This window comes from Cyanistes caeruleus, chromosome 12 (assembly GCF_971803275.1).
Source record: "Cyanistes caeruleus chromosome 12, bCyaCae1.hap1.1, whole genome shotgun sequence".
Lineage (NCBI taxonomy): Eukaryota > Metazoa > Chordata > Aves > Passeriformes > Paridae > Cyanistes > Cyanistes caeruleus.
This window is the reverse complement of record NC_141712.1, coordinates 11,285,531-11,302,114: the sequence shown is the minus strand read 5'-3', so window position 1 is coordinate 11,302,114 and position 16,584 is coordinate 11,285,531. Positions and strand designations below refer to the sequence as shown.

Genomic DNA, 16,584 nt, shown 5'->3' with positions numbered 1-16,584 from the left:
GTTTGGCAAACTAGACAAAGGCTAGAGAATAAGTTCTTTAAAAGAGTGAGTTCTTATGTATTTCATTAAAATTAATAGATAAATAAAAGGAACAGATGCACCCTAGTGCTCTCCTAAGGGAAGGGCTGTAATGTGAGTGTATCAGGCATCAATTAGCACTTGTGAAGCTCCTAAGGACTCACCACACCTATTTCCTTTTGTCCAGAAATTAATTGGTAGTTTGGAGAAAAGGTAGGTACTGATGGTGGTGTGGGGAAACATATTAAGGTAAACTGAAATCTGAAGGCATTAGGCAATGGGGAAAGAGCACATGGATGTACAAAACCGATCTGCCAAAACTTTTGTTAGTCTAATAGCTTATGTTCAAAGTACTTTTAAAAGGACAAATAAAAATCACTGGCACAAAACACCACACTGACCTACAATCCATCTGTGAGCTCCTTCTGGTACAACTCAAACCCACTTTACTAGTACTATCTACTTCCAAGTCTCATTTGAACCTGCCTTTCAGGAAATTAATTTTAAAATCCAAAGAACATGCCCTTAAAAAACACAAAGCAGGCAGTAAGTATGCACATTTTCCACTGCATGAAAACAGACTTTTGCATCATAATGCACTGTTATCCTACAACACTGAAGAGCTGGTTTTACAAGATCATTTGTTTCTACTAAAAAAGAGAACATAAAAGGAAGCCTATTTTAAAATAATGATTACATATAATAAATCTTGGTTTATCTATAAACCTCACCACTATTCCTTGTGAAATTTTTACAGTGAAGCTAACTCCTTTTCTTTATACATTCTTATGGTTCCAAACACTAGCTTCCTAGAGAGAGGAAAAAAAAACCTGTAACAGCACCTACAGATAATAATTTCTGACAATTCATGCTTAGTTTCAAACACCAAAGCTTGAAAACAGTCCCAAATCTGTGTGAAGGTCCCTCTACAACTCCAGAACACAGGATCACAGCTTTCATTCAAAGAAGTGAATCCAAACTTGATCAACTAAATTCATCTGAGCTTGTCAAAAGCCTGAAATGATTCCTTTAGAGATCCTGAACTGCTTCTTTTGTTTCCATCAGTGCTGTGTATCTCCAGCCTTTGAACAGTATAGTGAAAAAACTCCTTAAAAACAACTAGTGAAATCAGTAACTGTAAATTTAAGACTTGGAGCTGTAGGCTGCAGTCAGATGTGAAGGTACAGGCTGATGGGAATCATAAATATTCTCTCATAATCTTCAGAATGCCAGAATATTTTATGTTGTGACATATAAAGATGATTACTTCATTACTTCTTTTACTATGCAAATGTATGAAAGAAAGAGCTTTAACAGTTCTATAGCAGTACCCCAGTATTTCTTTAAATAATTGTGTATACTGGACATACTCATACCACATTACATATGCTATTATGGTATATTTAAACAGTCACTAATACCATATATTTTTAAACCATTTATATGAAAATATAAATACACTGAATTTCTGACATTATTCACACACACAAAATTCCAAACAATTGTTAGAAACAGAAGGAGGGAAATAACAATATGACATAAAGCAATTAAATCCCTGAAAACATGCTCTAGAAGGGAAGAACAAAGATTTTACAAAGGTAACAACACTGTATTCCCCTCCTAAACTGCAGAGGTAATGCCTTGCACATTTTGCTGCCAGCCAAGTCAGTGGCCTGTTACCTTTGGGTTGTGCTTTAAGATCACATGCTTAAGAACTATTTTATCATTAAGGTATCCCAAAAGAAATCAGGAAGTGGAAACACATTTCCGACACATCACATGAAAACAGCCTGGTCTTCTTTAAATCCCCAAGCAGTGCCTGTGCTGTGCCCTCCATAAGGAAAGAATTACAGGATCAGAACATGGGGTGACTGCTGGGTTCACACTGGACACCCTGTTGTTTTGGGGGATGGGGAAGGGCAGTAATCATGTACTCTGTGTTGTAACTCTGACAGCCAGTATTAAAGGTCAACTCACTGCTCACTCTGAAAGAAGTGGCAGCATTACAGGCAACTACAGCACAGAAAAAAACACAACACATTTGATGCTCAAATCTTCTTGTGAATGTTTCACACAAGATTTTAAATATGCTTTCACTTCTGATGATGATACTCAACACAGAGAATCATCCTATGGACTTGAGTGACAGAATAAAGTTAGGAATCAGCAATAAGGACCCTTGATTAGCAAACTGTCATGTGCATCATGAAATGATAGTCTGTACTTCAAATATTTGTGAACTACCTCGTTACAGCCTCTTTCTTGTTCCCTACTGGCTTTAAACATTACATTGTTTCAGCTTATGGCTTAGGGCCCATTTCCAAAATCCTTTATCAGGAAAAACACATTGAAAGAGGATGTCAGTGAAAGTCTTGCTTGTGATGGAATTTCTCACTTCTGTTCAGGCTGTACATACCCAACAGGATAAGACAGTTTTTTTAGCTGCATCCTACCTAACTTTTCCAACATGTTCCAAGAATACTATTTTGTAAGAGGAAGATCCTTCAAGGAGTAGGGCAAGTCTGTCCAGGAAAGACAGACTATAAAACTAAACTGGATGTGATATTTTACTTTGCTGATTTGTTGTCTTCATGCTCTCACCCTTCTTTTTCTCTCCAGCTGTACTGCATTTAAGCATCATGGAACTTGCAATTTCTACAGCTGTGATTCCAGTAACATTTCATAACCTCCACAGACTTCAAAAGGTGTTTGTGATGTTTATGATTAACAGATATACTTAAAAATATCTATCATGCACACACACTACAAAAAAAGTATAATTCTATATTTGCAAAAAGAATGCATCAAAACTTTATTAAGGATTGAACAGGTGTGATTTTACTGCTTATCTTATTCCCATTGCCTTCTATATTTATGAGTTACTGACCCTGAGGAAATGAGATGCCACTTGGGCAACCTTGGTTCCACCTTCTCTTTTCACATCAGCTCCATGAGAAGCTGAATTTACAAAGATGTGAAAAAGAAAAAAGATCCTGGGCACAGCAGCTCTTGGCAGCATCAGAGGTGGAAGAGAACAGGAGGGGATGTAACAGGACTTGGAAGGAGAAAATCCAGCTGCCCAATTCTTCAAAGGGGGAAGAGTTTCTTCATGAGCATTAAGTTTAAGACTGAAAAGAACGTATTTGTGTAAAGAAATAATAAAATCCATCTGTATTGCTCTTATGAATTCTCCCAACTCTTCTACACTTGCCCATCTTAGAGCCATATATCAGCACAAGGCAGGCACCACTCCTGTGTCCTGTAACGTGAGCATGGTCACTGGAGCTGTTCAAACAACCAGGTTATTCCTTATGCTTTTATTCTTACCATGATCCAATTTGAACTAACTGAACCCACTGTGAGTCATGTAGTTGGTCTAGAAAGATCCAACCAAGATAGATGCAGAAAATTCTTTTTATTCATTATATTCTTGCATACACTCACTCGGTTTACTACTTACGTGGCTACTGGGACTGACATTATTTCTGCTTGGTTTCATTTGAGACATTCCAGTTTCCACAGTTTGATTTGTAAGCAAATTATTAGCAATTACTTATTGTTGGAAAGTAGAATTAAGCCTCCCAAACTTGAAATTTCTATGCTAATATTCCCCCTATTTTGCCAAGTGTGAACTATAAAGGTCTCTTCACCACTCAGAAAAAATGAATTAAAATAATGGTGACATGTATTTTGCTTCAACAAAGCATGAAAAACTGTGATTAACTGTTATACATTACTTGTAGTGAGGGCACACATATAAAAATAAAGTTCACCAAGTTCTCATTTGTGAATATCCCAGTTCTAAAGATCTTATTTCATATCACCTGGAAGTGCATTATCAGCTATCAGGACACCTTTTTCATATCAGATTCCACAGTGTCTCTTTGAAGGAAGATTTACTTGTTGTTCAGTGCAAACAGCCATTTTAGTTTAAAATGATTTAAAAGAAGTACGTTACCAGCTGGTGGAAATCAGCATCGGCTGGTGTCAGGTATGGAAGTCTATTCTCCCCAAGTTCTTCAAGAAGTTTTTTCTTCTGTTTTGGAGGGGTAAAATTGAAACAGAAAATTAGACTAAAAACCAAGATATAAACAGAGAAGTATAAAAGTAGTTGCATTTAAATGACAAAACCAGGTCCAATTACTTCTCTTACTACCTTCAGTTCTGGAAAACTAAATAAGGAAAAACAAATAAAAAAATAATCAGGGGAACTTCTCTGCTTACGAAGCAGTAATTCAGTTTAGCTAGTTTTAGAGCTCTTGAGTACTTTTACTCCCAACTTCTTTTTTAGATAACCAGTCCTTGTTACACTGATCAAAATTCATCTCAGCCTTAGGTTCTTCAGACCTATGCCTACTTTATAACTACACATTAATTTCTTGTTTCCTTTCCATTTTCTTTTTTAGTTCAATTTGTGCAGCCAATGGGTACAAAGCTCATATTTTATCAAATGGCCCAGTTACCCACTCCATTAAAACAATGGGCCCCGATGTTGGGGGCACTCTAAAATTAATTTCCTGAAATAGTTGCTGAAAGAAAAGCAAAGCACAATCTACTGTACCCCAAAGCCCCCACAGCCTGACAATATTTAAAATGTCGTCCTCAAGACCTGCCATCCCTGAGACAGCCATAAATCCAGTTTGATGTTGGGAGTGCACAACCAACCAGCTGCCTGTAGAAACAGCTTTTCTCTGTCCCCTTGTTCTCTTAACTCCATTTTTACTCCTGGTTTAGACTGAGAGCATCTCCACCAATAGTCAATGTGATCACTAATAAATTGCTAAGATGAAAACCTGCTGTGTCTCCAACACTTATTTTTCAGGTTTTTATTAATCAAAACAGTTTTTTTGTGGTACTATACAATTAATTGTGTTAATGATTTGCCAAGTGACAAGAAATGTGTGAAACATGCCATCAGAATTTTTGGAATGAAATAATCCTGATCCATGACAGGTTCATTCACACCTATCTACTCACAGACTAAATCAACACTAACCCAGTATAAGTACAGATTAACCACAGTGTAAAAATTATTACAGTGGAAGTTCTGGCCTAGAAAATTAATAAACTCCTACTTCTTTCTTTTAGCTTGAAAGAATTGCTTTTTTTACAAACTTTGCTCATTAACAAATTTCAACTTACTTGCAACTCAAAGATCACAGAACTGTATCTGCCATAATGCTAAAATATATAACAGGATTCAAATTCTTATTGTTATTGCAATATTTTCAACTACATAAATACTAGCACAAGAAATGATATTTTTATGTTCTAAGAGAAAGACCAGATGGAAATGGAATAATGTTTTTAAAAGAATATTTAGGGTATTATACCAAGGGAAACAGTAAGAAAAAAAAAAAAAAAACAAACAAAAAAACCCCAGTATGACTAACACTTTCACAAAACCAAGTTCAAAACAAGGTCAAAACAGATCTTCGCTATTTTGGCACTATTATTTAAAAAATGAAGAGAAAGCATCCCATGTATTAACTAACTCCTGGCTTATAGCAAACACATGAACAAGGAAAGCTGAACTATGGAGTATAAATATGTATTCTGAGACAATGAATTCCATCTATTCAAATTTAAGCATCGAGAAAGACGACGGGTCTTAAAGCCAGGTGGAAGTGTGGAGGATTTTAAGGTTCATGGATCAGTCAAGCTACAGTAAGAGCAGGTGGCTCTCATTTCCACATTCACAATGTGCTGAGCACCAATTCTGAAGCAGCCTGAAAAGAGCAGCACTGACATTTCTGAACTAGTGGTATAATTTCTTTATGTCCTCAGTTTTCTTTGGGGACAGGTTGTTGGTATGTTGACATGAAGTCACTGGTGAAACTCAGCAGATCATAATTTTACACTGATTTCCTGCATTGTCTAAAACTCCTCTATTAATACACTCCTCTAATACCAAAAGCTTGCCAGAAGTTTATTACATGAAATTGCTGAAAACATTAGACTGGCTTTGCTATCTTTAAGATAAACCATATTAAACTGCAAGGAAAAAAAAAATAAATATTTTAACATGGATTCACATCTCTGGAAAGAAAAAAAAAGTGGGAAGAAGAGAGATTCTGACAATTTCTTTGTCAAGTATCAGGCTCCTGGCAAAAAGCACACAACATTAAAATGCACTCTTGTGTATAGGTAGTAGTAGTTCACATTTGATTGTCAGATCTGGCTAAGTGCTGCTCTTCAGCTTGATGTGCAGACTAATACACACAGCTGGGTGGTAGTACATGCTGCTCATCTCTTATGCAAGAAGCTGTCACACAGATGTCAAAAACATCAAGCTACTCGCAAATACCTCCAAAAAGTAAAAAAACCCCTGAGTATCTGGCTTTACCAGTTGGCTGATGTGAAAGTCTAAGCAGTATTACATAAGCATTGCTTATTGGCTCTTCAAACACATAACCCCCTAAGTAAAAACTAAATAAATGCCTTCACTTGATACTATCAGGCTTCTTAGAAAGCATTTTTCTAAATCTGACTTTTAAAAATTTTAAAAATTATCAACAGTGTAACAGTTTGTTCAGATATTGAGATTATGTTTCTTATGATTTAAAAAACAATGTGATTTTTATAGATATTAGCAATGCCAATACATGAAAAACAATCTAATGTGCATCATGTCCATTACTACACACTGCACTTCCTTTGAAACTTTGTTAAGTGTTCGTCTTGGGCCTTCAGAAAGACAAAAACCTCTGCAAATACTTATTATATGGGCTGCTGTGAATGTTAGTGGAGCTATTTTAAGTGACTCTGCAACGAAGATCAGAATGCCAATGAACAATCTGCAAACACTAATCTCTGCTCATTTATTAATAATAAATAGGATTATTAATGAGATGGTTGTAAAATTCATCAAGTGGAGTATTAAAAATTGGAATCTCTCGATCACTATAAATGTAATTATTTATTTTCCCTGTAAACAGAAGCAGTACCTTGTATGTCACAGAGCAAGAGAAGTAACAGAAACACAGCTAAGAGGTGAGGGTGCAGAGAGGATGGTGCAGCAACTTTGGAACCTCATCTCCATTCCCAGCCTACAACAACCCCTCTGCCTCAACTCCTTTCATCAGAAGTTCTTAAAATATTCCCCCTTTTTTTTCATCTTAAAAAGTTTCCTAACTGCCTGCTGCAATTTTTATATTTCTGAGACTGTTTGAGACCAGAACTAGTAAAACACTTGAATTTTTTTGGCTTTAATGCAATCTACTGTTTTTGCAGAAATTTCAGGGATAAAACTTAAAAAAAGAGCCACTATTCAAAGCATAAGAAAGTATCATCTCCTCCAACAGTTTTTCCCAATAGCCTTTTATTTGCCAAAAGGTTACCAGGTTTAGAATGCCTGAGAAAGCCTACTGTCATGAAAGAAACATCTGAATCACAGTTCAGATGCAAACCTTTGGTTTCTCTAATATCTCTCCCCTCTATTATCTTTTTTACCCACATAACAATGTCCATTAGGGCCTGTGTTTGCCTTACATTCTTTTTTTAAAATCAACTCTAATAGAACATGGATTTCTTTCAAATCCTGCATGAAGCAAAGGGCTAGTGCTCTTAAATGCTTAATAAATAATTTTATAAAGGAGGAAGATTAAACATATAGCAAAAACTTTGTGACAGAGCACTAAGATCCCATCAAGAAAAAAGCCACCATTTTACAGGAACTTCCAAAACATTACCTCCTAACAGCCTGTCACGTGTTAGGGTTTTTTATAAAAAATAAAATTGGGATAGTTTCTTAAGGAAGGAATGTGATTTCAAAGTTGGTATTTGTTTAAACTACAAGGCTTTCCAAGTGTTAGCTATTAAAACTTCATAGCTACCAAGATCATTCAAGTGGTTCACTAAAACAAGTAATGTCAGAAATGAACCTAGAGTAATAAAAAGTACATCCGAAATTTACCGTTACAGCTTTTATTTCTCCATTATCACATATATAAGATTTCAGAACTTTTTTTCTTTAAATTATTTCTGTAAATTCTACTCATCAAAAGACCTTGAGGGACCAGTCAATTTTACAGCACCGTTTACTGACATGGAAACGTTATATTGCTAGTCTACTCTTCATTACACTCATGACCTACCAAAAACCTTTTGTGCCACATTCTACAATGCAGCTTCCCAAAAATACCAGTAGACATATGACCATACTGTACCACACTTTTCCCCTCTAATATAAGTAAAAACATTTTTCTATTCAGGGCAAAAATATGCATTATTATTACTATTATTCTATGAAAACTCATACTAAAAATATCTATGATGGTCTAGCAATATTTCATGCCTCCTTCATATCCACTTGCTAATTATACTACAGTAAATTAAACTTGCTATTTAATATAACCACAGTGAATCCTGTTCTTCTACTGAACAAATGGGCCCAGCTACAGAACCAACAAAATGCAGTTCAAGTGACCTGAGCATGAAAAAAATTACGTAATGAACAACGCACTGCCATGCGAAGACCTCAGGTCTTACATCAGCATCTGTGAGTAGCTGTCTCAAAGACTGTTTGATGTTCTCTGCTGCAAAGGTACTGTTTGGCTTTGCTTTACTAATTTCAACCTCTCTTACCCTTTCTCATAAATCAACAGGCACAGGTTTTGGTTCACACACTCACAGACCAGTCATGCATATGCACAACACACTCAACTGATGTAACTGAACTAAGAGTTAATGTATGCACTGAAGCAACTTAGCAATGTGTGAAAAATGTCTGTTGCCAGTATCCCCTCCTTACCCACCTTGAAGTGTTAAGGGCCCCTTAATTGCTGTTTTAACCTACAGGAACATTGTTCCTTTGGCCAGCAGCCGTTAATGGAACAGAACTGGCAATTTCCTTACCCGGCTGAGTGTAGATCTGCCACACATGGATTAGCACTGTAAGCAATCATAATAAAAATATGAAGCAATAAATAGTTCAAACACAGACACTTTGAGTGAACAAAATACCCCTAAGGTCCCACTGTATAATTCTGAATAAACTTCTTCTACCATCACTGCAAGCATCTTGGTAACATCATCCACGTCTTGTTCCCTCCTAGCATGTGTGCATACTCTTGCAGCAGGTTTATTTTATTTACTAACTTAGCCAGTTAGTAAATGGGTCAGCTCTATATATTAGGTGAGAAGTAAGAACATTCAAACTTTGAAATGATCAAATTTTAATCAGACCTCCAGTTTTCAGTTTCTTCTTATGCATATGGACACACAATCACACATGTACTTAAGAAAACACTTAAGATAGTGTTTAGTTCAACATGGCTGTGATCCTCATGAATAAATAAGGACACTGAGGCATGTCTGCATGTCATTCTTTGCATAGTTTCTAAAAGATAGCAAACAGATTCTGAGACCAGCTTTCTTAATCAAACAAGTCTTAACCAGCTCACCTTCAAAGAATCAGCACACAGAAACCTTAGTGACCATTACTAATAACTGATTCTGCAAAAACACCCTACACACCCAGTCCCAAGACCAATGGGGTTTGGCTAGTACCTAAAATACTAAGCAACTCTATTTGACAGACAAAAAGTTCATTAAAGACAGATAAAATAAAAACTTTAACAAGGGTTAATGTTGAAACAATGATACATTTGGTGTTGCTGTTCATCTCACACTCTAATGACACAAAGATATTGATGGTTCCTAACTTCCATGGAAATCTATTACCAGGACACATAGCACCAGATCTCTGTAGCCTTAGGAGCTGCATATTACGCTCAAGAATGGAAAATAATGCAGACATGGCACTTCTCCCTTCCCTCAAGGGAAGGATGTTTCTTCTCTTCCCTTCTCTCCTCCCTGAAGGCCTCAAGGAAACAAAAAGAGAATCTACAAATTATTTCGGGAAATATTGCATATCTGCACTGTGAAGTTGTACCAACATCACTGGGATTCAGTATCTAATTAATGTAGCAAAGTAAGAGCAAACACACTGTCCAACAACCGTGGCACAGACCAAGGACCTCCAGACAGAAACCCAAGGACTGACAACTTGAAATGCAGATTCAAAACCTTTGCAAAAGGCTCGTAACTTCTGTAGATATAGACAAAGAACTTTCCAACACAAACACTGGCAGGTCACACTAATACAGTTTTTCAAAACTACCAGCAAAATCAAAAATAAAATAAATTTTCTTGCAGCTTTTCATCATTTCCAGAAAACAACAAGCCTGGCAGGATTGCTGGTCTCTATATATAAGTAATGGTAGAAACAACCAATGTCTAATAAGAACACTTAAAAAAGGGAAAAAACTCCAAGTGTTAAATTATCAGCCAGAAGATAAAGCAGTCAAAACTGAAGTAAAAAGGATATGAAAAAATTATAGATATTTAAGTAAATACTTCAGCTTAGCATCAAATGCAGCTTCTAACGTGCCCTTGGTGAGGCTGCAGAAGATAGTGTTAATGTAGAAAGAGCAGGTGTTAAGTGCAAATGCATGTGCCATGCAACCAGCTACAAGGAAGATCAATAAGGAGCTAGAGCATTAAATTTCACATACTGTAACTGTCATGCCCATTATACAGTATTTGAACATCTTTGCAGGCCATTACAAAATTGTTGATTCTTGGTATTTTTTACAGAACCAAATTATTTTCCAGAGATTTTATTAGCACTATAAAAGTCTAAAAGCACTTACAAGCTCAGTGAAATCTGAAGATCTTTACAGAGATCATATGTAGATATTTGCAGAATGCATAACTGTATTCTTCACTGTAGAATGAAAAGACAGGAAGATGGTTTAAAGCCTTACAGATAAAAGGAAATGTATTCCAGGAATACTTTTCTTTTGTTAGTCACATTTCACCAGGCATACAGCTGATGTGTTTTAAAGGAGGCATGTACAAGATAATTCTTGAGAGTATGTGTCACAATTAACAAAATCACTGCCAAAAGAAGTGCACCAAAGGAAGGGTTGTGCCAGCTCCCTGGGCTTCAGCTGTAGAAGCAGCACTGGACTCCTTGCCTCATGCTTCTTGCCTCTGCACCTCCATCTTTGTTCTTTGCCCTTTTCAAGGACATGATAAACTCAAATTTTCTTTCCAACATTTCTGCCCAGAGGAGGCCTTGAGCAGAAGCTTTGTGGAATTCTCCCTCCTTCCCCCCAAACAACTTAAAAGTAACTATCACTGATGTGTAATCATAATGAATGATTACACAATGAATTCACTCTCAACATCTTTCCAAAACAACACAACTGACATGTCATTTTTGAAGATACACAGGAGAGCGGTGTTAATACAGTTGAATCACTTAACAATGTATTTTAAGGGACATAAAAGTTAGAGATCACATTGTGCACATAAATTTAACATAACAAAATTTGTACGAGTGTATTCAGTGAGGTGAAGTGCAATTTGTAACATTTCACATAACTGGACCAGACAATCTTTGAGATCCCCTTCCAACCTGGGATTCTATGATTCTACAATTTATAAGAGTGACCAGTGCGATAAATGCACAGACACTGGTTCATATTTATTACATACTAATTTCACATTCACTACACCATCAGTCAAATCATGAATATACTCACTTAGAGAACCTAAATATTACAGCTGTTGACTCAACTTTATAATAAGACAGCTATTAATGAAATACTGTTGGATTGAATTTCGGCATATGAATTAAAGAAATATAGTGCTATATAGTTTGCTGAAAAAAACAGTTTTTTTCAACAAAAGTAATTTAAAGAAACACCTGATAATGAATAATTCAGACTTGGTTAATTTTGAAGCTTGAAGGTTTTGTTTTGTTCACAGTCTCTGAAATAAGCCACACAGGCAACAGAAAGCTCACATCTAAATGTTAAGTTGGCAGGCAACAATTAGCAAAATTCAGGGTCTGAAATGTTGGACAAGTTCAGACCAGAAACAGGGAGCACAATTGAAAAGAAAGGATAATTAGGCATTGGAGGAGACACCTCTGTGAAACCTGAATCCTCCGTCGTGGGAATTTTTTCTTATATCAAGTTTGGAAGTTTTTCTAAATGAGTGTTTCCCAAACTGTTTAGACCATCAGACTTCAAAGAATCATTCACATTTCTTTAAGAGGTTCTGCATATACAGCCTAAACAAACAAACTGGAGGCAGCAAAGCCACAGTGACTGAAAGTTTGATGCATCTTGTTCCTCAGTTTGGTTTTGCTTAACCACTTTTCCAGTCACCAGTGGCCAGTGAACCAGGACACCTTGGTGTTAGAAATTCTCTTCTGCCTCACAATCCAAAAACACAGGAGTTAGTTGGGATCTGTATTTCACAGTACTATCACAAGGTTAAAGAACCACAGCTAAAAGAAAGGTTACTCACATTTTATTCTTAAGCCATCTTTGCACAATATAAAAACTGTTAAGGTATACCAAAAGGTAAAATACAGGAGAACAGTGGTGTGCTGTGAAAGAACTAAATCTCTGTTAAGCCATTTTCTTTGTGCCAAACCCAGGCATATTTCATAATGCAAATCAACGTTTTGCTTAAGAATACATTGTTGAGCAAACTTAAGAACTCCCACATTTTCAAATAATGCTGTTTTAATAAAACTATTCTGACTTATGAAAAGGCCAATACTTAATTTCCAGTTTTCATTTCTATTATTTGCATATGCAGACCTTATTTCTCGTTAACTCTTCCTCTCATTTGCAATGTTCAGGTATAATTTTGCAGAGCAGCACTACTCAACTAAAATGGAAATGCACGAAAATTATTTCTTAAGTCTTCCTTGTACATTTGTTCAGGGGAAACTCTTGTCTGTCCTTTCTTCCCATACATTTACATTCCTAGCTGATCTAAGATTCTAAATAGTCCTGCTGCTACCTCTTCCTGTGTTCTCAAAATATGTAGTACAGAAATAAGAAATCTTTTCAAAATGATCCCTTCTCCATGCTATTCTTAAATAGAGGCTGGATTTCTGGAGGTATAAAAGAGAGAGGCTGACACACAGAAGACCATTTGAGATTTCAACCACTTCAACTTTCCTTTGCCCTACTTGCTCCCTTCTGTTGACAAAATATAGACTAGACTCACACTACTGCATGCTTCTTCTGCCACACTTAATAAACAATTCCTACCAAGAGTACTAAGTCACTCTGGAATGGCTTGGATTGGTTGTCTAAATAAAAGAAGAAGAGGAGTAGCCATAGTAATCCACAACATACTAAAGCTGTAGCAGGGTGATAGGATAGTACAGACATGTTTAATGAACTGTGTGATGACAATCAAAATTGGATCCATGAAATAACCCATAAAGAAAAAGCACTAAATAACTTCTGATTGTATTTTTAAGTAAATATCTGTATATGATATATAAGAACATTATCAAAAAGCCACAGTAAATTAGTACAAGTGAAGGAACAGATGGAAAACATAAAACCCCTTTATATAAAGAGATACAAGCACACAAACAATAATCCTAATGTGGAAGTACAACTTGACAAAGACAAGGATTGTTCTGAACTATCATAAATTTAAAGGCACACAGGAAAGTCTCCATCAACTGAAAGTACTGCAGACACTTTAAAATCTAAACTCTCCTGCTTCCTTAGAGGATATGTCAAAGACAACAATAAATAAATTTCACTTCCTTCAGAATGTCTACAAGGACTGGAGTCAACCATTTTATAATTTGATACAGTGGTTTTGTATGTTGGGGTATTCTCAATCTGGAAATTCAAAAATCTAGGCCACTCTTTCAGGCACGTAGCCTGCATGTCTGTGTTAAAACCATCTGAGTGACAGCAGCTCAGCTGCATTAATAAGGGAGGCTGAGGGCAAGAAACTGACATTAAGAGAAAGCTGCCAGACCCACCTTTGTTCTTATTTGCTGGCTTAACATGCTGTATTACTCCCCCTTCTACAATGGAATTGCTTTAGCAGTACCTAGAATTGAAGAAGGCTGAATGAAAAAAAAAAAGAGAACAACGTAGGATTTAAAAAAAATATTCAAAGGAAGGATTTTAAAATTAAATAACAGACAACTGCAAGAGCTTATGACCCACATTTGGCACTACATATGCTGCAATTCCCAACTAAACTAGTGACACAGGCTTGATAGTCTCCATGCAGAGCTGAACTTCCATGAGCTTCATTTCCATGAAATATGCCTCAAACCACTGTCAGTTGAGCTAATTCATTATAGAATAATTCCATTAAATTTTTACTTAAGAGTTTAACTGACAAAAGAGTCAGTTAAAACTTAACAGTTACAACCTTACAGTTACTTAATAATTTCTGGAACCCTTAACTTTTATCAGCCCTTGCATTTGGAAAGAACCATGATGAGGATACCCACCCGCAGCATTTATTCAGGAACCTTTTGTTTTTATTTCCATCACAAGAATTTTAATTCAAATAATTTCCAACTAGGAAAGTGAAAAAAAAACCCCAAGTACTGTTTAACTTAGAATTCCCACCTGTATTTTCATACCAAGCAGACCAACTTTGAACATCAGGACAGCAGAGAGATCACCTTTAACATGGATATGAGAATTGTTCCTCTAGAACAAAGTACAGTGATCTGCACCAAGCCTCATGAAGCACTAGAACAGGCTCCTAAAGCCTGCCATTGGTAAAAGATACTGTACTCTGATTTCTGTAGCTCCTCATTCCATTTCTCTTTTTACGTTCTTTAAGCTGCCAAGTGTTCTGTGCTTGCAAGTTTTCAATAGCCTATTACAAAACCACTGGAATTGGTTCGCATTACACACCACGGGGATTAAAAAGGAGTTAATATATATCTATTCAGAACTATTGTGCAGAAAATAGCAGTGTTGTACAGGGCTTAGGCTGTGACCCGCTTAACTTTATTCATAGAATGCACAATCCATCACGTACAAAAACACAGAGGAAAATGCGAGGTGTTGGTAAGTACCGCTGTTAGCGAGAAATTCAGCTAATTATTACACCAAATAAGCATAGCCAACAGGCCAGAGCTGTGAGAGGGCATGTTTCAGGGCATTAAATGGCTGCCTGGGATGGAGATGAATACATTACACCGTGCCCTTTGGCAATAAAACAATTTCCCCGACGCGGGGCAGCGCGGGAGCGGCGGGGCCGCAGCGCCCCCCGGTGGCCGGCGCGGCTCGGCAGGCGCGGCTCGCCCGGGAACCGAGCCCAGCGGGGCCCGGACACGCTCGGGGCTGCCCCACGGCCACCTCCAACAGCGGGCAACGCTCTACACACGGCTTGCTGCAGCCTGCTCACAGCCCGAGCCACCGTGCCTTCAGGAAAAAAAATATATAAATATATGTATGTATATATATATATGTGTGTGTGTATATGTGTGTATATATAGGTATATAGATGTGTATATATGTATATGTATATATATGTATATGTATATATATGTATATGTATATAGATGTGTATATATGTATATGTATATATATGTGTATATATATGTATATGTGTATATATATGTGTATATATGTATATGTGTGTATATGTATATATGTGTATATGTGTGTATACTTACATTTATACATATTTATACAATACATATATATTTATATATACATATATTTATATTTATATATACACATAATATACATTTTCTATATACAAATATATATATTTCTTATATGTATATATATCTAGTTATATAGATCGATAGATATAATTATATATATAATAACATATATTATACATGATATTAAGTAGGTATTATATATAATATAATATAATATATATAATATATATAATATATAAAATATAATATATAATATAATATTATATATATTATATTTTATATATAGATATTATATATTATATATATAATATCCATATAATACATCTATATAGATATATATATATTTATATATTAGATATATTTTTAATATGTAATATATATTACATCTATGTAATATATATTTATATAAAAATATACATTATATCTATATTATTTTGACATATATACATTATATAATTATATTAATTATTATAATTATATAATTAACAGCAAAAAACAAGTGTAACCCCGTTTACCACAGAAATGAACAAAAAAGTCCCAAGTGTGATGATCACTGAAGTATTACTGTTCAAGCTTTTAAGAACCTGTTGTTTTATTGTTTTTACAAGAATACTTCCTTATTTCTAACACAGAGGCTGTGTTAGAGAGAAAATGGATTTAAACTAGAGTAACTCCTGACCAGCACGTTCGAAGTTTTAATCCAAAATGATCCCAAACTAGTCATTGCCTTGAAAAACACACTTAGATCCTCTACTCCAAAACAGGTACTGTTTCTTAAAGATCCCAAGATGTGCTGCCCTCTGAAAGCCAGGGGCATGATCCAGTACTAGATTCCACATTCAATCTGAAATTTAAATGCTGCTTAATTTCCAATTCTTGATATTCAAGAAACAAGCAAGGAATATGGTTCAAGGTTTAGACAGTGAAATGAGCCCACTTGGGTTTATCTTCAGTGCAGTCCCCACTCAGCTCAGCTCACATCCACTGGCATCAAGTTATCAACATTCTAGCTCTGTAGCCCACATCAGTTTTACAGCCACAGAGGAATCCTCCTCAGAACAGCTATCACCTGCAAAAGTTTTTCCCTC

The 16,584-nt window shown here is 35.9% G+C and overlaps 1 protein-coding gene across 50 annotated transcripts in view; it reads right to left on the bottom strand.

Annotated features, from left to right (window-relative positions):
• The window catches only part of FTO (FTO alpha-ketoglutarate dependent dioxygenase), a 223,412-nt gene that overhangs the window by 182,905 nt on the left and 23,923 nt on the right, over positions 1 to 16,584 (bottom strand). For 24 of the 50 annotated variants that reach the window (XR_015275399.1, XR_015275400.1, XR_015275392.1 and 21 more), the window contains one exon: positions 3,977 to 4,054. Coding sequence is in view for 25 of the 50 variants with exons in the window: in XM_086847622.1 (XP_086703748.1) it covers positions 3,977 to 4,054 (78 nt within the window). In the remaining 25 variants the exon portion in view is untranslated. Of the gene's footprint in view, positions 1 to 3,976; positions 4,055 to 10,673; positions 10,748 to 13,837; positions 13,925 to 14,027; positions 14,227 to 14,441; positions 14,616 to 16,584 lie in introns of those variants that run through there. The other 26 variants (XR_015275391.1, XM_086847628.1, XM_086847614.1 and 23 more) reach the window with 10 other exon arrangements.